We start from the raw sequence: 21,146 nt of genomic DNA, 5'->3' as shown, positions 1-21,146 counted from the left end.
TTTTTCTTGTTCCTGTACTATTAATTATTGAAACTACTAGTTTATACGATGAACAGCTAACATTACTGCTGGATGCCTCCTAATTCACCTAAATGGAGGAGCAACCCTAGCCCTGATAAATATTAGTCCCACTATAGCTTTCATTACTTTTATTATTCTTGCTTACTGTCCTTGAATTTGCAGGGGCCCCAATGCAAGCCCATGCATTGACTCTTTTGGTGAGCCTCTGTTTATGTGTGATAATACCTCATGACCCACCAGACCCGTGCACATCACACTATAAATCCCAGTCCTTGACCACTTACAGGAGCTCTTTAGTTCTCCTCATAACATCTGGATTAGTAATACGATTCCATTTTAACTCAACATTCTTAGTGTTCTCAGGCTTATTAACTAACGTGTTAGCCCTATATCAATGATGACGGGATTTCAGTGGAGCAGTACCTTTCAAGGCCACCACACACCAGTCATCCAGAAAGGACTCCGATACGGTGTAATTCTTTCTATTATTTCAGAAGTTTTTCCTTTCCAGCTAGTTGGCTTAAAAGCAGCCACCAATTAAGAAAGTGTTCAAGCTTTTGAGCCGTTTACGTTCAAGCTTAGTTCCAACACCCAAATGGGGCGGCTGCTGACCACCCATAGGCTCTCACCCGCTGCATCCCTTAGAAGCACCTCTTCTCAAGACCTCGGTACTATTAGCATCCAGAGTCTCCGTCACCTGAGCACAGCACAGCTTAATAGAAGGAAATTGCAAGCGTCTACTTCAAGCCCTATTTATTACAGTCTCACGAGGGGTTTACTTTACTCTCTCAGAAGCCTCAGAGTACTCTGAAACGTCACTTACAATTTCAGATGTCACTTATGAATGTTCTTCATAGCTACAGGCCTCCACAGACTACACGTAATTATCAACTCTGCTTTCCTTATCGTCTGCTTTCTGCATCAACTAAAATTTCATTTCACATCTAGCCGTCATTTTGGATTGGAAGCTGCTGCCTGATACTGACATTTTGTGGATGTGGTATGATTGTTCCTATATGTCTCTGTTTATTGTTGAGGATCTTGTTCTTTAGTCTTAAATAGTACAATTGACTTCCAGTCAGTTTTGGTATAACCCGAAAAAGAATAATAAACCTTATACTGACATTATTTATCAATACACTATTAGCCTTATTACTTGCATTTATCGCATTCTGATTACCCCAACTAAATATCCACACAGAAAAATCTAGCCCTTGCTAATGTGGATTTGATCCTATAGGATCAGCACAACTGCCCTTCTTCATAAAATTTTCCTTGTAGCCATCATATTTCTATTATTTGATCTAGAAATTGCTCTCCTCCGACCCCTACCATGAGCATCCCAAACAAACAATCTAAAAACTATACTTACTGTAGCGCTAGTTCTAATTTCATTACTAGCCATTAGCTTAGCTTACAAATGAACTCAAAAAGGACTAGAATGAACTGAATATGGTAATTTAAATTAAAACATGATTTTGACTCATTGAATTATGATTTATTAAATAATTATCAAATGTCCCTAGTCCATATTAACATCTTCTTAGCATTTATAGTATCTCTTATAGGATTACTAATATATTGATCCCATTTAATATCCTCATTACTATGCTTAGAAGGTATATTATCAGTATTTATTATAGCAACCATAATAATCCTAAATACCCATTTTACATTAGCCAACGTGATACCTATTATTTTATTGTTATTTGCAGCCTGCGAAGCTGCACGAGGACTATCATTACTAGTTATAGTATCCAGTACTTACGATACTGATTATGTACAAAACCTTAACCTTCTCCAGTTCTAAAAATTATTATTCCAACTATTATATTAATACCATTAACGTGACTATCAAAAAATAACATAATCTGGGCCGGCCCCGTGGCTTAGCGGTTAAGTGCGTGCGCTCCGCTACTGGCGGCCCGGGTTCGGATCCCGGGCGTGCACCTACTACCGCTTCTCCGGCCATGCTGAGGCCGCATGCCACATGCAGCAGCTAGAAGGATGTGCAACTATGACATACAACTATCTACTGGGGCTTTGGGGGAAGAAAAAAAGGAGGAGGATTGGCAATAGATGTTAGCTCAGGGCTGATCTTCCTCACACACACACACAAAAAATAACATAATCTGAATTACTACCACAACTTATAGTCTATTAGCCTTGTTAGCCTGTCTCTTCTAAATCAACTTAATGAGAACAGCCTTAGTTTTTCACTGATATTCTTCTCCAGTTCCCTATCAGCACCCCTACTGGCATGAACAACATGACTTCTTCCACTAATACTTATGGCTAGTCACTGTCACCTATCCAAAGAACCTTTAATCTGGAAATAATTATATAGTACAGTACTAATTATATTATAAACATTTGTATTTATAACTTTCACTGCCTCAGAACTAATTCTCTTCTGCATTCTATTTGAAGCAACGTTAGTCCCAACGCTAATTATTATTACTTGCTGAGGAAATCAAACAGAACGACTAAATGCATGACTCTATTTCCTATTCTATACATTAGTAGGATCACTTCCACTTCTTGTTGCACTGACCTTCATCCAAAACCTTGTAGGTTCATTAAATTTCCTAATAATCCAATACTGAATCTAAATAACACCCAACTCCTGATCCAACTTTTCCCTGTGATTGGCATGCATGATAGCACTCATAGTAAAAACACCTCTCTGAGGCCTTTGCCTCTGATTACCAAAAGCACACATAGAAGCCCCATTGCCGGCTCCATAGCACTTGCAGCTGTTCTACTAAAACTAGGTGGTACGGAATACTACAAATCACAACAATATAAATCCCTAAACAAATCCTATGGCATATCCATTCCTCATGTCATCTTTATGAGGAATGATTATAACCAGATCCATTTGTTTACATCAAACAGACTTAAAATCACTCCTTCTGTGCTCCTCTGTCAGCCACACAGCCCTAGTAACTGTAGCGATTCTTATTTGAACACCATGAAGGTGTAGAGGAGCCAAAGCCCCAATAATTGCACACGGCCTCACCTCTTCAATGTTATTCTGTCTAGCAAATTCAAAGCACGAATGAATTCATGGCCGAACTATGCTTCTACCTTTCAGATTATGAACACTCCTCCCACTGATAGCAGCTTGATGACTGTTAGTGAGTCTCACCCATCTAGCCTTACCCCCACAATGATTAACCTAATCAGAGAACTGTTCGTAGTAATGTCATCATTCTCATGATCTGATACTACCATTATCCTAATAGGAATTGACATTATTATTACTACTGCTCTGTATTCCCTCTGTGTATTAATCGTAACACGATGAGGCAAATATGCTTATCATATTAATGTGAAACCATCATTTACATGAGAAAATGCACTCATAACCCTATACCTATTACCCCTTTAACTTGTGAAGTGTGAAGGGCCCCCTCGTGCCAAGTCTCCGTGGGACGAGGGCGTCAGCATGATGTGTGGTGGGTACACGAGTGTGCCGGGGTCAGAAGCCTTGTGTTTACATAGTAACCTACTGGTTTCAGGCATGAAAACCAATGTCATGATTTTGTGTCTATCGTAGGTGTCTCCCAAATCCCACACCGCTGTGCTGCCTGGGAAGAAGGCCGCCCTGGAGGTGGTGCTCCTGGAAGCGCTCCTCGACCTGGTGGACAGGTACTGGAGTGGCTGCAAGTCCCTGCATGGCAACGAGGTGTTTATAGGTGAGTCAGGAAGGGCCAGTCACCGGTCGGCACAGATCCATGCGTGGCCCCGCCCTCCAGGGTGCATTCTGCCTGCAGGTGCTTGTCCTCCTGTTGGGTGCTGGGCCCTGTATGCTGTTGGACCCCCCTCATCACCTGTCACTGTCCCTGCTGTGCTGCAGGGAGCATCCTGATAGTCTTTGCAGCCCGGGGGCCCTTGTGAGGTGTGAGACACAGGCACCATGTGGGCCTGTGGCTGTTGGTTTCCCTCTTGCTAGTGCTGGGGGTTCGTGGAGCGAACCTTGTCACCTGGTTTTGTTGGAAGTGCTTTCTTGAGTGTGTGCTTCACTTTGCCCTGTTTTTATATGGGGATTTGGAGAGATTAAAAAGCTGCTGCTGGGGCCGGCCCGGTGGCGCAAGCGGTTAAGTGCGCGCGCTCCGCTGCGGCGGCCCGGGGTTCGCTGGTTCGGATCCCGGGTGCGCACCGACGCACTGCTTGGTAAGCCATGCTGTGGCGGCGTCCCATATAAAGTGGAGGAAGATAGGCACAGATGTTAGCCCAGGGCCGTCTTCCTCAGCAAAAAAAGAGGAGGATTGGCGGATGTTAGCTCAGGGCTGATCTCCTCACAAAAAAAAAAAAAAAAAAAAGCTGCTGCTGTCTCCTCTGAATCTTCTGAATGTTTGATCATGTGCAGGGCCTTGGATTTGCTGAGCTTTTGGTAGAAATGATGTGAGGCCCAGGAGGATGGCCCCTCCCCAGAGAGGACTTGGGTTTTCTTCTGCCTGCTGCCTGGGTGCAGGAGCGCACTGGGGACCCTTTCATCCAGAGTTGGGTGTGAGGCAAGGAGATGCTGCGTTCGCAGGGGGCTGCCTTCTCTTTTTCCCGCAGGCTGGGGTGCAGCCTTTAGAGTCCCAGGGGAGCGGGACTTGCCAGCTCTCTCCTTTCTGGCAGACCCTGGCCCCTGCCTGGAGCTGCCATCTTAGCCCTGCCCAGAGGCTCCTAAGCACTCCACTCAGTGTTGTGGCCCTTCAGCGTCTCCTCTGGAGTCAGGATGCCCCAAGAAGCTGGAGCCCCTGGATCCTGACCCCGTGGACCTACACCCTCTTGTTAGGGCTAGTAGTGGGACTGGTCTGTGAGACCAGCTGCTGTCCCCAGTTGTGGTGCTGCCAGACTGCACTGCAGGCCCCCGGCCAGGAGCAGGAGCAGGCAGTGCTGTTGACGAGCACATGATGGTCTGCTAGGACATGCAGCCACACCATCCTAGTCGTGGCCTTCTCTTAAGGGGCACCTTTGCTCTAGAATAAAACTATTTTTCTGCTCTTCTCCACCTCCCATCCATGACTGATGTAAAGAAACCTGAGTGAGGTCACTTCAGTGGTCAGTGTTTTTGAGGCATGTAGTCTGTATTATTCAAAACGGATTGAACATATTTTGTTTATACTTTATCCTGTCAACATAAATAGTATAATAGTATTTGATTTTTACTCCTAGCTCAGGCAAGACATATTTTGTCATCTGCTCAAGAATTTACAGCAACTCAGGACAATTCAACAATTGTGAATGAAGAAATCAGTTACCTGACTCTCGAAAATAAATCTTTACAAAAGCACCTTGCTGAGCAACAGCAGCAGTATAGCATGAAGATGAGTGAGGCGGTGTCAGAACTCAGCAGCACGCGGAAGGAGATGGTGAGCCGGCCCCTTGTGTTATTTCTGTTTGTTCACAGATAGGGTGAAAATGTCATTTCAACTTCACAGAACCAGGGGAGCCTCTCGACTCCACACTTTCCCTTAGCTGCTGTTTGGCCACAGCAGTGGGACTCCTTCCTGCCTTTCCAGGACCACAATCCCCCTCCTCCACCAGGCTTTCCCCATCCCCGGGGACTCCACCTGCCCCCCAGGGGCACTGCCTGACTGTGTCGCTCCCCATGGCAACAGTGATTTGCAGATGGCAGTGTTGCCGCTTGTCCTAGCTCTGCCTCTCCTGGATGGCTGCCTTCTCTTCTGAGAGAGGCTGAGTGGGAGAGACAGAGAGAGGATGAAGCCAGGCTTGAGGTGGAGTTTTTGTGGCCCCAGTGTTCCCTGGGCAAGGCTTCCCAGATTACTGGCGAGAGAGGTTGTGGTTAGCTGAGTGATCCTAGGGTCACTGATGCACCAGCCAGCCACAGGCCTTGAGGTGTCCTATTGGACTTGAGGGAACTTCTGCCACCAGGTGGCACCCAAGGGCAACCAGAGGCAGCACAGCTTGGATCTGGCAGCGGAGCCCAAGACTCCTGGCTGGACAGGGCTGCCCTCATTCTTTGTAACCTCGCCATAAGACTATCACACATAAACGCCTACGTTAAAAAAAGATGAAAGATCTCAAATAAACAACCAAACTTTACACCTCAAGGAACTAGAAAAAGAACAAACTAAACCCAAAGTTAGCAGAAGAAAGGAAATAATAAAGATCAATCAATAAATAAATCAAATGGAGACTAAAAAAACAGTGGAAAAAATCAACAAAACTGAGTTGAGTTTTTGAAAAAATATACAAAATCAGCAAACCCTCAGCTAGACTACCTAAGAAAAAAAGAGAAGACTGGAAATCAGAAATGATAGGGAAGACATTGCAATGGATGCCTCAGAAATAAAAAGAATCATAAGGGACTATTATGAGTGATTATATGCAAATACATTGGGTAACGGAGAAGAAATGGATAAATTCCTAGAAACATACAACCTACCAAGACTGTACCAAGAAGAAATAACGCCTGAACAGACCAGTAACAAATAAGGAGACTGAGCGGTAATCAAAACATCTCAACAAAGAAAGCCTAGGACCAGATGGCTTCACAGCTGAATTCTACCAGACAATCAAAGAAGAATTAATATCACTTCTTCTTAAACTCTTCCAAAAATAGAGGGAACCCAAGAGTAGAGGGAATACTCTCAAACTTAGTTTATGAAGCCAGCATCACTCTGATACCAAAGCCTGACAAAGATACCACAAGAGAAGAAAACCACAGGCCAGTATCCCTCATAAACATAGAAAAATCCTCAATAAAATGCTAGCAAACCAAATTCAACAACATATCAAAAAGATTATCCCATGACCAAGTGGGATTTTTCCCTGGAATGCAAAGTTGGTTTAACATATGCAAATTAATATACCACATTAACAGATTAAAAGATAAAAACCACACGATCATCTCAATAGATTCAGAAAAAGCATTTGAAAAGCTCAACGTCCATTCTTGCTAAAAAACTCTCAACAAAATAGATATAAAAGAAAATTTCCTCAATGCAATAAAGGCCGTTTATGAAAAGCCCACAGCTAATGTGATCAATGGGGAAAATGAAAGCTTTTCCTCTGAGATCCAGTACAAAATGAGGATGTCCACTCTCTCAACTTCTGTTCAACATAGTTGGAAGTCTGGAAGTTCTATCCAGAGGAAGCAGACAAGAAATCGAAATCAGACAGGAAGAAGAACAGTATCTCTGTTTGCAGATGACATCATCATGTGTGTAGAAAACCCTCAAGACTCCACAAAAAACCTGGTAGAACTAATAAATTCAGTTCTAGTTCTAATTCAGAAGTTGCAGGGTACAAAATCAACATAATAAAAATCAGTTGTGTTTCTTTACACCAGTGATTTATCCAGAAAGGGAACCATGGAAACAATCCCATTTATGATAGCATCAAAAAGAATAAAATAGTTAGGAATAAATCTAACCAAGGATGTTAAAGATCTTAACACTGAAAACTAAAACATTGATGAAAGAAACTGAAGAAGACACAAATGAATGGGAGGACATCCCATGTTCATGGATTGGAAGATTAATGTTGTTAAAATGTCCATACAGCCCAAAGTCGTCTACAGAGTCAATGCAATCCCTATACGTGTTCCAATGGCATTCTTCACAGAAATAGAAAAAACAATTCTAAAATTTGTGTGATCATTTTTCTTATAACTTGTATTCTTCTTTTTCTAGTTCCACAAAAGACCCTGAATAGCCAAAGCAATCTTGAGAAAGAAAAGCAAAGTTTTAAGCATCACATGTCCTGATTTCAAACTATATTACAAAGCTATAATAATCAAAACAGTGTGGTACTGCATAAAAACAGACTGTAGATCAGTGGGACGGAATAGAGAGCCCAGAAATAAACCTAAGCATCTATGGTCAGCTAATTTCCAACAAGGCCGCCAAGAATCCACAATGAGGAGAGGACCTAGTCTCTTCAGTAAATGGTGTTGGGGAGAACTGGACCTTTATCATACACCATACACAAAATCAACCTAACACGGAGTAAAGATTTAAACAGCTAAAGTCTTGAAACTTAAAATTCCTTGAAGAAAACATAGAGAAAAAGCTCCTTGACCTGACCTTGGCAATGATTTTTTGGATTTGACACCAAAAGCAAAGGCAACAGAAGTGAAAATAGACGAGTAGGATGACCTCAAACTAAAAAGCTTCTGCACAGCAAAGGAAGCTATCAACAAAATGAAAAGGCAACCTATGGAATGAGAGAAAATATTTGGAAATCATGCATCTGATAAGGGGTTAATATCTAGAATATATAAAGAGCTCATACAACTCAATAGCAAAAAAACCAACCCAATTAAAAAATGGGCAGAGAGTCTGAATAGACATTTTTCCAAAGAAGACATACAGATGGCCAGCAGGTACATGAAAAGATGCTCAACATCACTAGTCATCAGGGAAATGTAAATCAAAGCCACACAAAAATATCACCTCACACCTGTTAGAATGGCTATTATTAAAAAGACAAGAAATAACAAGTGTTGGAGAAGATGTGGAGAAAAGGGAACCCTTGTGCATTGTTGGTAGAGATGTAAACTGGTGCAGCCGCTACAGAAAACAGTGTGGAAGTTCCTCAAAAAATTAAAAATAGAACTATCATGATCCAGCAGTTCCCCTTCTGGGTACACCTCCATAGGAAGTGAAATCAGTACCGTGGAGGGATATCTGCAGTCCATGCTCACTGCAGCATTGAGGCAGCCAAGACGTGGAAACAGCCTCAGTGTCCAGTGACGGGTGAATGGATAAAGAACATGTGGTATGTATACAATGGAATATTATTCAGCCATAAAAGAGGGAAATCGTGTCATTTGCAATAACATGGATGAACCTCGAGGGCATTATGCTAAGTGAAATAAGTCAGAAAGAAAAAAACCGCATGATCTCAGTTAAATGTGGAATCTAAAAAAGTCGAGTACATAGAAACAAAGTAGATCAGTGGTTACGGGGTTGGGGGCGGTGGGGAAATGGGAGATGTTGGTTGATGGGGACAAAGCTGCAGTCGTATAGGGTGAATAAGTCTAGAGATCCAATGTGCAGCGTGATGACTTCAGTTAATAATACTGTATTGAATCAGGAAATTTGCTAGGAGAATAGATTTTAGGTACTCTCAAAAAAAGTGGTAACTATGTGAGAAGATATGTTAATTGTCTAGTAATTTCATTGTGTATGTGTATGTCAAATCATCAAATGTACACCTTAAATATATACAATTTTTACTTAAAAAAAAAGACCATTGTGCATTTGGCACATTGAAATTTTAAGCTCATTAATCATTATGTTTGGATTTTATTGTATGGAATCTCTTTAGGGTGCTCTCCTTTTAAAAAGTCAGTTTGTCATGTGGTTGAGAGGGTGGCTGTGGCTGTGGGTTGTTTGAGCAAGTTACTTAACCCCTCTGTGTTAGTGATTTATTGCTACATAACAAATTGCCCTAAAACGTAGCACCTTTAAACAACAAACCTTTATTATCTTTGCCTTCTGCAGGTCAGAATCCCAGCATAGCTGAGCTGGGTGCGTCTGACTCGGGGTCTTGTGAGGTTGTCATCAAGCTATTGATCAGGGCTGCAGTCTCCTCTGAAGGGTAGGGAGCCTCTTCCAGGCTCACCTACAGGCCTCAGCTCCATGCCACATGGGCCTCTGCACAGGCCACCGGGAGTCCTTACAACATGGCTGCTGCTGATGAGAGAGCCAGAGAAGCACCCAGATGGAAGGCTGTCTTTTGTAACCCACTCTTGAGAGTGACATGTTGTCACTTCTGCGAATTATGTTGGTTAGGAGCCAGTCACTGGGTCCAGCCCATGAGAGGGGAGGGCACCACACGAGTCAGGGAACACCCTTGAGCCATCTCAGCAGCAGCCTGCCACACCCTCTCTGCATCAGTCACCTCATTTGTAAAATGGGAGTAAAAGTAGCCAGAGGATTGCTGGGAAACAAGTATCTGAAATGTCTGATACTTACTGTCTTTATTGTATAAGAACCTGCTGTTTCAGAGATCCCATACAAAGCTTCATTTTTAGAGAAAAAATGAAAAATAGTGAAATGGTATTGGCAACCTCTGGTAATTAAACACTGTGGATATCTGCACATACAAATAGCTTCTACATCCAGAAAGGGCATGGAGCCCCCACCAAGCCTGGACTGTAGTCACCATGCAGAATGTTGTTTCTGTGAGACAGTGTCAACCCTGTGGGACATGGCACAGCCTGTTAACATGGAAGCAGGACCGCGGCTTTTGGGGTTTGGTGCAGATGAGTAGGTAGCACCCCTTCCCCTTACACTGCTGCGTTTGGGACCAGTTGAGTCGAGACAGACGGGCCCCAGATGTCAACTCTGTACCGATGCAGTCTAGCATAGATGTGCATAGAAGTGTGGCTGTGGTGGGTGCCCGCTCCTTCGCCTCTGTGGACAGTCTGACTGACCCTGTCCCACAGGGTGGCCTTGGGCCACAGGACGGGCAGCTGAGAGGCCCTGTCTGGGTGAGCAATCTGCAACCATCTGGCAGCCCCAGAGCCCTGCTTGGTGCCTTCTCAGATCTACCCCTAGATGACCCGGGCCCAGGGGAGGGAGGGGTGGTCAGTGGAGCATGGTCAGGAGGCCTGCAGTGGATCAGCCCACCAGAGAGAGCTAGGAGCTGGGATGCGTGGATGGCAGGTGCTGCTTTTCGTGGAAAGTCACTTAGTCCTGAAGGGTCCATCGCCAAGCCTGGTTTATTCCTCGTTGCAAAGACATGTGATTCCACAGTTATGCGTGTGTACATTGTGTTGTATGGCCTATGTGGTTGCGTGAGTGAGACTGATTGCTTGGCCGTGTGTGTGTAGACTGTGTTGTGTGGCACGGGCAATGGTGTGAGTGACACACTGATGCCCAGGAAACTGAAGGTGGTGGCCTTGTCCCCAAGGCTTTCTGGTGTGGCTCTGAGCAGAAGTGTTGTGCTGTGTCTGAGTGTGGTCAGTCTACTTTACCTGCACCCGCCTCGGCTGAGACGTTCATCAAGACTTGGGGCCCTGCCCCTGCCCTTTTGCAACTCACCATGTCCTTGGGAGAAAAACCATCAGACATCACTGGCCACGCAGAGGTTTCTGTACAGCCCAGTGGGGTCGGTGAGCTGGGGTGATGCTGGAGTGGAGAATGAGCATAACAGTGTTCTGAAAACTAGGGCTCCTGTTGGCTTGAGACAGAGACAGTCTTTCTCCTGGTGGAAGTCCTTGGCCCCACTGCTGGGGATGTACCTGTCAGGTTCCTTGGCTGATGGGTGAGACCCTGTGGATCTATGGGGTCCCTGCTCCTGGCAGCAGGCCACTTTGATGGCCCATGTGCCACCAGAGTCCTAGGCATGGGGTGGCCTGTGGGAGGCGCTCGAAGAGCCTCAGGCAGAGGCTGCTGTGTTGTGGGCTCTGATCGTGGCCTCGGTCTCCCTTCCTTCCACTTTACTGTCCCATCAGCGTGCTGGGTGTTTCCTCTGTTCTTCGAGGATAGGTAAGGAGCCTATGCCACTGCTTCTGCCTGGGATGCCAGGTGGCCGGTGTGATTCCCGTGCGCTTACAGATGGAGGAGCAAGAACAGAGGGGGTTCCTGCAGCGACCAGGAAGGCCTGGGATCTGCCTGTGCTCTTGCCTGGGAAGCGAGTCTGGAGGGGCTGCTTGGTGCTGGCATGCTGCCTGGCCCTTGTTCCTGCTCCTCAGGAAGGGAGAAGGCACCAGGCTATGGCAACCACGGGGCCTTCCTGGCGGAGGCAAGGCTTGAATAGCCACCACATCTCCCCTCAGCATCAGGGCTCCTGCTGAAGCACGCCCCTCAGCAGGGGACGTGGAAGGTAGGTGCTCCCTTGTCAGCTGGGCCACAGCTTTCCCTGTCCCCTCTGAGGGTCACTGTGGTGCTCAGCATGGGGTAGCCTGCTGGCAGGGTGATGCGCTGTGAAATGTGATTACTGCTTTTCACATTATGATTCAGCAATTATGATATGTAAAAGGAGACTAATATCTGGTGATTTCAGAAGGTTTCATTTAATTTTCTACATACATTTTACTGAATTTGACTTCCCTATTTTAATTATATTCTGTGTCCTTAGGATGACCTGCGGCAACATTTAGACAAATCTTTGGAGGAGAACAGTAGCTTAAAGTCTCTCTTGTTCAGCATGAAGAAAGAAGTAAAAAATGCGGATGCTTCAGCTACGTTAAATTTGCAGGTCACTGGTGAGTTTATAGTTTATTTGGTACTATTACTTGCTGAACATTCATATATAGACTTTTGTTTTAAATTATTCACAGAATTCAGAACCAGCAAGTACTATAAACTGAGGGTCGGAGCCCCCACTCCCTGGTTGTTGTGAGGGTCATCTTGGCTCATGGTTGATACTCCTGTTTGCCTGGAGCAAGCCCGGAGGGTGGTGTGTGTGGAAGGAGAGCTGAGACTGAGGGAAGAGGCAGCCTCCTACATGAGCTCCAGACAGGTCCACCCTCCCTGCTTGGATTTCTTTGACTCCATAGAAACCTCAGGTATTGTCTGTGGTCCTGGCGCCTGGACTGTGGGGAACTAGCCTGTCTGCCTCTGAGGGTGCAGACTCTGATCACACCTCTGCTCAGCCTGTCTCTGCCAAGGAGGCCTGGTATCCTCTTTGGTCACTGCTCCTTCCAGACCCAGGTAACGTTCATTCCCTCTCTTCACTGTCTTTGATTTTGTTTTGCCATTGTTGCAGAAGTACCCTTGGTAGTTCAAGTTCAGATACTGGGATTTTGCATGAGGAGGTGTTGGGGTGTCTGTGTTCCATGCTACCACCTTCTCTGGGGGTGACATGGGGGCTCTTGAAGGTTTGAATTTCGCGGAGGACGAACAGGTTGAGCATCTTTTCCTACGCTTCTCAGGGGTCCAAAAACTTTTTCTTAAAGGGCCAGATAGTAAATATTTCAAGGTCTTATGGCCTCTGTCCCAAGTACTCGTTGTGGCCTTTTTCATGTGAACGCAGCCATGGACAAGTCGTCCTGGTTTGTCTTTGTGAAGCATCTCCTCAGATCTTTGCCCATTGTGCTTATTGGGCTATTTTATTGAGTGGTAAGAGTTCTTTATAGTCTTCTTTTTTCTTTTTTGGTGAGGAAGATTGACCCTGAACTAACGTCTGTTGCCAACCTTCCTCTTTTTGCTTGAGGAAGACTGGCCCTGAGCTAACATCAGTGCCAGTCTTCCTATATTTTGTATGTGGGATGCCTCCACATCATGGCTTGATGAGCGATGCATAGGTCCGTGCCTGGGATCCGAACCCGTGAACCCCAGGCGGTTGAAGCAGAGGGTGCGAACTTAACCACTATGCCACCGAGTGGGCCCTATAGTCTTCTTTTTTTGTTTTCATTTAAAAACTTTCCCCTTTTCACCCTCTGTTTCTTTGAGACGTCATTGTCACGTTTACTTGCTCTTGGGTTCCTTCTAGCTTAGCCTTCATTTCTCATCAAGTTTTTCTTGCGAATCTTGCCTGAGTTCAGCCCCCTCCTCTCTGACGTTCTGGATTCTGACTTACATGGTTCTTTCATTTCTTGTATCATTTCCCTTTTGTCTTTAGCTCCTTTTGAAATACTCGGTGATGGTTGTGGTCTGTTATGGGACGGGGCTTTTGTTGTCCGCAGGGATGCTGTTGTGCTCTTACAGTAACTCTGTGTGGCATGTGACCTCACTACTTTTCTGTTGTTCGTTTTCACATGAAATTCGTTCTGAATTTTTAGGAGCAGGTCAGGCGGCTTTTCTAACTTCACTGATAAATGTGCTGGCTTCCTCTGGGGGTTTCAGGCCCTGTTCCCTCCCCCACTTCTCTCTGCTGTCTTGTCCTGCTTGACCTGAACCCCTCACCAGCCATTTCTCTGCAGTTTTGAAGGGTTTGGGTAGGTGAGCCTCGAAGGGTCATGGGGTTGCTCTAGCCCCTTCAGACTGCACAGAGTCCCCAGTCTCACTTCATTAGAGGAGGCTAATCCTCCCTCGTTTCAGCCGTGGTTATGTAGTTGGCCCTCTGGGGTTTCCTGTGAAAATGGGGACACTTGGGGGCTCTCCCATCCTCAGGTCTGTCAGCTGCCCCACTGCTGACTGCTGCTTCACCCGCACAGGTGTGGACACCATGTAGGGCTTGTGGCTGTCTTAGGTTTGGGGCCTTGAGGCTACCTTATCACCAGGTGCTGTAATGTTGTCTGTGGGGTTCTAGTTTTGTCATCTAGTTACTCTTGGTGTTTGACTAAGGTGGGGATTCTGGGAGATCCTGAAACCACGCCGCCACTGCCCTCTCCCCAGAATTCCTTTCACTCACGCCCTCCAGGGAATTTTAGGTGGACGTAGATTCTGAGCAGTGTTTTCCCATCTTAGCGCTTTGAGGGCGCTCCTCCATTGCTATTGTGAGAAGGGCCTGCTGTCAGTGTCATTGTCACCCCTTTGCCCATTACCTTCCCACCCTGGCTTCTCATTGTCTCTGGTGTTGTGTGGTTTTGCAGTGGTGTGTCTACATGTGGATTTATCTGGATCCTAGTTTTGGATTTGGGAGCCAGTCAATAATATATTTCTTCCCCTCTCGAGTTGGAAACACAGAGAGAGACAGGAGTCATGTAGATGGAATCCAAACACATGCTCTGTCACTGATGGACATAGGACCAGAGGGCACATCAGAGACGTGTGGCCAGCACAGGCTTCTTATGGCTTCTCCCCAGAGCTGCAGCCCCTCCCCTCAGGGGCAGAGCTCACTGCTTGTTGGAAGAGAAGCCCTGAAGGCCCTTCCCTGCCAGGAGGCAGGTCCAGTAGAGGGAGCCTCCAGCTGGTGCCAGGCCTCCTCTGTCAACATTCTCTGCCCTCCATGCAGGGGTGTGGTTCCTCAGGGGTGTCTGGAGGGCAGATTCCTGAGGCTTCAACCCCAGGGAAGGGAGCCAGAGGTGGGCCCTGGAGCAGAAGCGAGTTGGGTGTATAGAGTGGGACCTTCTTTGTTCACCTCTGTCTTTGAGTTGCTTGCAGAAACTGACCTTTCCCAAGCTATATTCTTTTTCTTATATCTCAGATCCAGTTTAAACTTGAGAGTTATTTTAGTTTTCAAAATGTAGTATTGAATTTCACTAATGCTACTTCTTTTCTCTTTCAGGGCTTCAAACAAGTGTGAAGAGGCTCTCTGGTGAGATTGTGGAACTAAAGCAGCATCTAGAGCACTATGACAAGATCCAGGAGCTCACCCAGATGCTGCAGGAGAGCCACAGGTGCGGCTCTCCCAGGAGGCATGGTGGTGGGAGGGGCTGTGGGGAGGATCGAGGCACAGGGAGGGCACAGAGGAGCAGCTGGGGTGTCCCAGCCGTCACCCTTCTGGACCCACATGTGTCGTCACATTGACTTAGGACTTCCATTAGCTTCCCTGTCTTAATGAAAAGCAAGTATTTTCCTGTTGGCGCGTTCTGTGAGGTGTGACCTGAGAGGTGTGACTGTGAGGTACGGCTGTGAGGTGTGAACTGAGAGGTGAGACTGTGAGGTACACCTGTGAGGTGTGCACTGCGAGGTGAGACTGTGAGATATGGCTGAGAGGTGTGAACTGAGAGGTGAGACTGTGAGGTGTGAACCAAGAGGTGAGACTGTGAGGTATGGCTGTGAGGTGTGACCTGAGAGGTGTGACTGTGAGGTACAGCTGTGAGGTGTGAACCGAGAGGTGAGACTGTGAGGTACACCTGTGAGGTGTGCACCGCGAGGTGAGACTGTGAGATATGGCTGTGAGGTGTGAACTGAGAGGTGAGACTGTGAGGTGTGAACCAAGAGGTGAGACTGTGAGGTATGGCTGTGAGGTGTGACCTGAGAGGTGTGATTGTGAGGTACGGCTGTGAGGTGTGAACCGAGAGGTGAGACTGTGAGGTACACCTGTGAGGTGTGCACCGTGAGGTGAGACTGTGAGATATGGCTGTGAGGTGTGAACTGAGAGGTGAGACTGTGAGGTGTGAACCAAGAGGTGAGACTGTGAGGTATGGCTGTGAGGTGTGACCTGAGAGGTGTGACTGTGAGGTACGGCTGTGAGGTGTGAACCGAGAGGTGAGACTGTGAGGTACACCTGTGAGATGTGCACTGGGAGGTGAGACTGTGAGATATGGCTGTGAGGTGTGAACCGAGAGGTGAGACTGTGAGGTATGGCTGTGAGGTGTGAACCGAGAGGTGTGACTGTGAGGTACGGCTGTGAGGTGTGAACTGAGAGGTGAGACTGAGGTGTGACCAGAGGAGATGAGGGGTGAAGGGCATGTGAGGGATGGTGAGAGATGATGTGGCTTGCTAGTCCCCAAGGGCTGTGGTTCTTGTGGCCTGTTCTTTCCTCCTCAGCATGGTTCATGTCTGTTCACATAGAAACATAGAGATTCCACCTTTACTCCCTGGCTGTGTGGTAGGTGTGAGATGGAAAGTAGGAGTGTAGAGAATGGTCGGGCAGAACCTCAGTTTTTATTCAAAGAATTGTGTGCTGGAAAGTGGGTGGAGGCTGGCACAGAGAGGAAGTCAGCCTTGGGGAGGAGGTGGGCTGCTGGGTGAGGTGAGGACAGGTTCGTCTGGACTTTGTGCTGTTGTGTGAGCCCCAGTTCCTATGGCCTCAGTGGGGAAGCCAGGCCTGTGGCCAGCGCTCTCACCTCCTCTCGTCCCTGTCCCTCACCCTTCCCTTCTCCTCTGCACCCTTGGGTTTGGGTGCAGTCTGGTCACAGGTGGTGCCAGGCTATGACCTTTCAGGAATTAAAGGCCACAGACCCCATGGGCCCATCACAGGCACAAGTTACAGAGGGGAAGGGGCTCCTGAGAGATGAGAGTGAGCTGAGACTGGATGGTGGAGAGCAGAAGGAAGGAAAATGGGACAGTCACGGCTGTAGGGAAGTAGCAAGCGAGGCACTCCCCAGAACCTGATGGGGCCCCATCTCTGGCAGGTCATCACATGTGTTGGCACCATGGGCTTAATATGGACAAGGCAGGCGTGCAGAGCCTCCAAATGCAGTGGGGTGGGGTTCACACCGACTTTGTCTACTCTGAGCCTCGCCTGGCCAGTGGCTCTTTCAGTGGTCCAAGCAAATGGGGCTGGCACCCACACAGGACATTTGTCAGTGGGGTGACCCATCTTTGTGGAGAGAACAGCCCTGATTTCGTCTATTTCTTGTGATGCCACAAGTGGCCATGAGTCATTGCTGACTGGGTGAGCAGGGCAATTTGGAGATGACAAAGTTGGCAAAATACAATACCGCTTTCTAAATTAAAAATAGTTAACAACATTAGAAAATCAGGACTTTGAATTATAGTATACTGTTACTATGTGAGAATTACTAAGAGGTTCCTTTATATTTGACCAGGAATTAGAAATACTTCAGTCTTGGGATCTTTTCTAGAATTAGAACATTGTTTTGCTAGGGATCAAGATTATTATGATGGTCTTCTCAAAAAACCATGCATGGCTGGAGTATTGAGGGAACTGTTCATTCACTTGTCCAGTTCATCCATCCAGTCCTTGGGTGCTGAGCAGTGCCTGCAGGGCGGCATGACAGGCCAAGGGGTTGAGTCACACTCAGCCCACCCAGTCTGGAGGCGAGGGGCAGATGGGCAGTAGCCAGTGGGAAGCAGGAGGGGATTTGCTGCAGAGACTGGTGTGTGGGCCAGAGCCTGGCCTCTGTGGGGAGTCAGGGCTGGCTTTGTGCCAATGGGCAGGCTTGGCCGGGAGAGGGAGGATGCTGCTTTAGGGGACAGTGGCAGAGCTGGGATGGGGGAAGAGCTGAGGCGCTGCTTCCCTGTGCCCTCCAGTTCCCTGGTCAGCACCAACGAGCACCTCCTGCAGGAGCTGCGCCAGGTGCGGGCGCAGCACAAGGCAGAGGTGGAGCAGCTGCACTGGAGCTACAAGGAGCTCAAGAAGACCATGGCCCTGTTTCCGCATGGCAGCGCCGGCCTGGGCGGCTGCTAGTCCTCTGGACGCCTGCCAAGAAGCCTTACTTCTCTTAAACCTATGCTTTTGAGCTGTGTGGCTCACGCATTTGTATTTCTTTACCCGGTGTATTTGTTGGTGAGAGTTGTCTCTTCTGTTTGTAATATCTTGTCAGTTTTGAAATGTATTCAGGGCCTATAGCTCGGTTTTCTAAAACATCCTAAAAAGACAGGATTAATCCAAGCCCTTCACATGTTTTGAGACAAAACACATTGACATATTTTGAGACAAACAAATCATTAATTTTTCATCAAATATCTGGAGATAAAGGAAATGCAGTATTTTTCCTGCTGATTAAAGAAAACTTTCTGTGTAACAAGCAATTCTTATTTAATAAACGAATACATTGTTCTAAAGAGTGGCTCATTATAAATTTGGAAGAGTTTTGGCTACCATGTCTTCAAATTTCCTATTTGACCCAGTCTTTCTCTCTCCCCTCCTGGGGATCCAGGTACACTCGTGGTAGAGCACCTGACATTGTCCCAGAGGTCACTAACGCAGGTCCTTTTCTTCACCCTGTTCTCTCAGGGTTTCCATCTGATTGGTTCCCCCACAAAGTTGACTGATCTGTCCGTCTGCGTGCGTAATCTGCCGTTAAGCCTGTATAGTGAATTTTAGTTTCAGAAATTATATATATTTTTAGTTCTAAAATTCCATTTGGTTCTTTTTGATTAAGGTTTTATTTCCCATTATGTTCATGTTTCATTTAACTCCTTAACTATATTCTTCATAGCTTTACTATAGTAGATCTCAAACTGTTCCCAAGTGGCTGATGACTCACACTCCTGTTAGTCTGTGGGGATGTCTGTTGGTCCCTGTTTTCAGCACTTACTGTCACTGTGTTTCATGTCTTCTTTCTAGAGAGTGTGTAACATACCTCCTGCGGTTTGTATTGGCCTCTCCCCAGTTGTCAGGGGGGCTGAGCACCGTTTCACAGTTATGGCCATCTGGATTGCCTTTTCGTAAAGTGCCTATTCTTTTCGCTATTTTTCTATTGGATAGTCTGTCTCATATTTCTTTGTAGGAGTTATTTATAATTCTAGATAGTAGTACTTTGTGGATCACATTTGCAAATGGCTTTTTCCTGTCTTTTCACTTCTTAATAGTGTGCTTTGATGAAGAGAAATTTTAAACTTTAATATGGTCCAATTTATCATTCTTCTTCATTCTGATTAAAGAATTTTAGATCCTAATTTTTAAAAATCTTTCTCTGTGGTCCTGAAGATACTCTGCTATGTTAACTTCCAAAAGATTTTACAGTTTTGTCTGTTTTGGGTTTTAGATAAATATTCTACCTGGAACTGACTTTTTGTGCATGTTGCAATGGTTAAGGATCCAATGTCATCAGTTTCGTCTGTAAGACCAGTTACCCAGCATTGTTTGTTGACAAGATTCCTCTGTCATCAGTGATTTGTGTGTCTGTCTTTGCGTCTCTGTTCTTCCCACTGGGCTCGCTCCCCATCTCTGTGCAGAACCACCCTCTGTAGGGCAAGACCTCCCATCTCACGTTCAGGAGGTTTTGGCTATTTTTGACCCTTTGCATTTCATAAATTTTAGAATTAGCTGCTTAAGTTGGGATTTTGTTTGAGATTGCATTGGTCAATTTGGGAAGGATTGACATATAGGTAATATTGGGTCTTACAGACCATGAATATAATATCTCCATTTATTAGATCTCCTTTAATGTACATTATTATAGTTTTATAATTTTTTCCATAGAAGTTTTACGCATCTTTTGTTATATTTATTCCGAGGTTTTTCTTATTTTGTGATGCCATTTCTAAAAGATATATTAAAAAATGTGTTTGGATTTCATTTTTCTAATTATTTGTTGCTGTTATATGGAAACCCAATTGATTTTTATATATTAATTTTGTATCCTGCAATCTTATTAAACTATTATTAACTTTAATAATTTACCTATAGTGATTTTAGCCTCTCCACGCAGTCATGTTCCCTGTGAGTAATGGGTTTTCTTGTTTTCTTTTCCATTCCTTCACTCTGGGTTTTAGCTTTATGTTTTTCATTTTGTTTTGCGTTTTGCTTTTCCATGCTGGCTCACATCTCTAGTACAGTGTTGATTATAAGTGGTGGGGGCGGGGGGGGGCATCTTTGTCTTATTCTGGATTTTAAATAAGAGGGGACTTTCATCATTTCACAACAAAATTTGCGAGGGGTTTTTTGTACATGGCCTTTCTCATGTTAAAGAAGCTCCTCAATTGTTAATTTACCAAGAATTTTTCATCATGAATGGATAAATTTTATCAAACACTTTTTCTGCAACTATTGGGATGAGCATATGACTTTTCTCCTTTATTCTGTTAATGTGGTTAATTGCAATAATTTGCTAATGTAAAAACAATCTTAAATTTCTGGGATAAGCACAACTTAGTAAGGGTGGATTTTCCTTTACATACATATTGTTGTATTTGGTTTGTTAATATTTTGTTTAGGATTTTATATTCCAGGTACACCACTTAATGTCTAACTTTGGGCAATTATTTAAATTCTCTGGGCCTCCATTTCCTCATTTGTAAAACGGGGTAATAACAGTGCCTGCCTCATAGTGTTGTGGTGAAGATTAATTGAGTTATTACAAATAAAGTCTCAGGACAGCGTCTGACCCAGCACTGTGGGATTGTATGCTCTAGTAAGAATAATTAGCTCTTTCTTCATGGGTGTTATGGGCTGGGATCTGCTTGTATAATGCTGCTCTTGTCAGGATTTGCGTCATTACGCTTTCCTCTTAAGAGTTTGGTTTTGCATTTCTTCTCTATTCTGTAGGAAGATTTATATAAAATTGTAATTAGTTTTTCCAAGTGTTTGGTGGAACTTGCTGATGAAGTCAGTTGGGCCTGGAATTTTCTTTGTGGGGAGACTTTTGACTATTGATTCAGTTTAATTAATGGTTACAGGCTGTGGCAGAGCCTGTTCTTACAGACCACCCAAATGCCCCTCTGCATTCACCAGCCTCCCTACAGTTGGTTTGGGGTCATGTGACTAATTCTGAGCAACAGTCTGAGAATGGAGCTGAGGTGTGCCGTTGCAGGGTCAGGGCAGAGAAGAGCTGGTGGGCCGCTCTGATGGCTTCCCTTCCCTCTGACCTTGCCAGCCCTGTCACAGCCTCTGGAAGCCTTGCTGTGTTGGAAGAGATGCCTCCTCCACCCCAGTAGGACTTTGTGTGAGTGAGAAATAAGTTGCGT

The 21,146-nt window shown here is 45.6% G+C and overlaps 1 protein-coding gene across 1 annotated transcript in view; it reads left to right on the top strand.

Annotated features, from left to right (window-relative positions):
- Window positions 1-18,299, top strand: part of CEP72 (centrosomal protein 72) — a 46,389-nt gene extending 28,090 nt beyond the window's left edge. Inside the window, 5 exon segments of the mRNA XM_058564411.1 lie at window positions 3,584-3,722; window positions 5,194-5,390; window positions 12,076-12,202; window positions 15,109-15,220; window positions 17,766-18,299. Of these exon segments, the coding sequence (XP_058420394.1) occupies window positions 3,584-3,722; window positions 5,194-5,390; window positions 12,076-12,202; window positions 15,109-15,220; window positions 17,766-17,922 (732 nt within the window). The 3' untranslated portion in view covers window positions 17,923-18,299.
- The last annotated feature ends 2,847 nt before the right edge of the window (window positions 18,300-21,146 follow it).

The sequence above is a fragment of the Diceros bicornis genome, chromosome 20 (genome assembly GCF_020826845.1).
Source record: "Diceros bicornis minor isolate mBicDic1 chromosome 20, mDicBic1.mat.cur, whole genome shotgun sequence".
Classification (NCBI taxonomy): Eukaryota; Metazoa; Chordata; class Mammalia; order Perissodactyla; family Rhinocerotidae; genus Diceros; species Diceros bicornis.
Note: the sequence above shows the minus strand (reverse complement) of the source record. Positions and strands in the feature narration are given on the sequence as shown.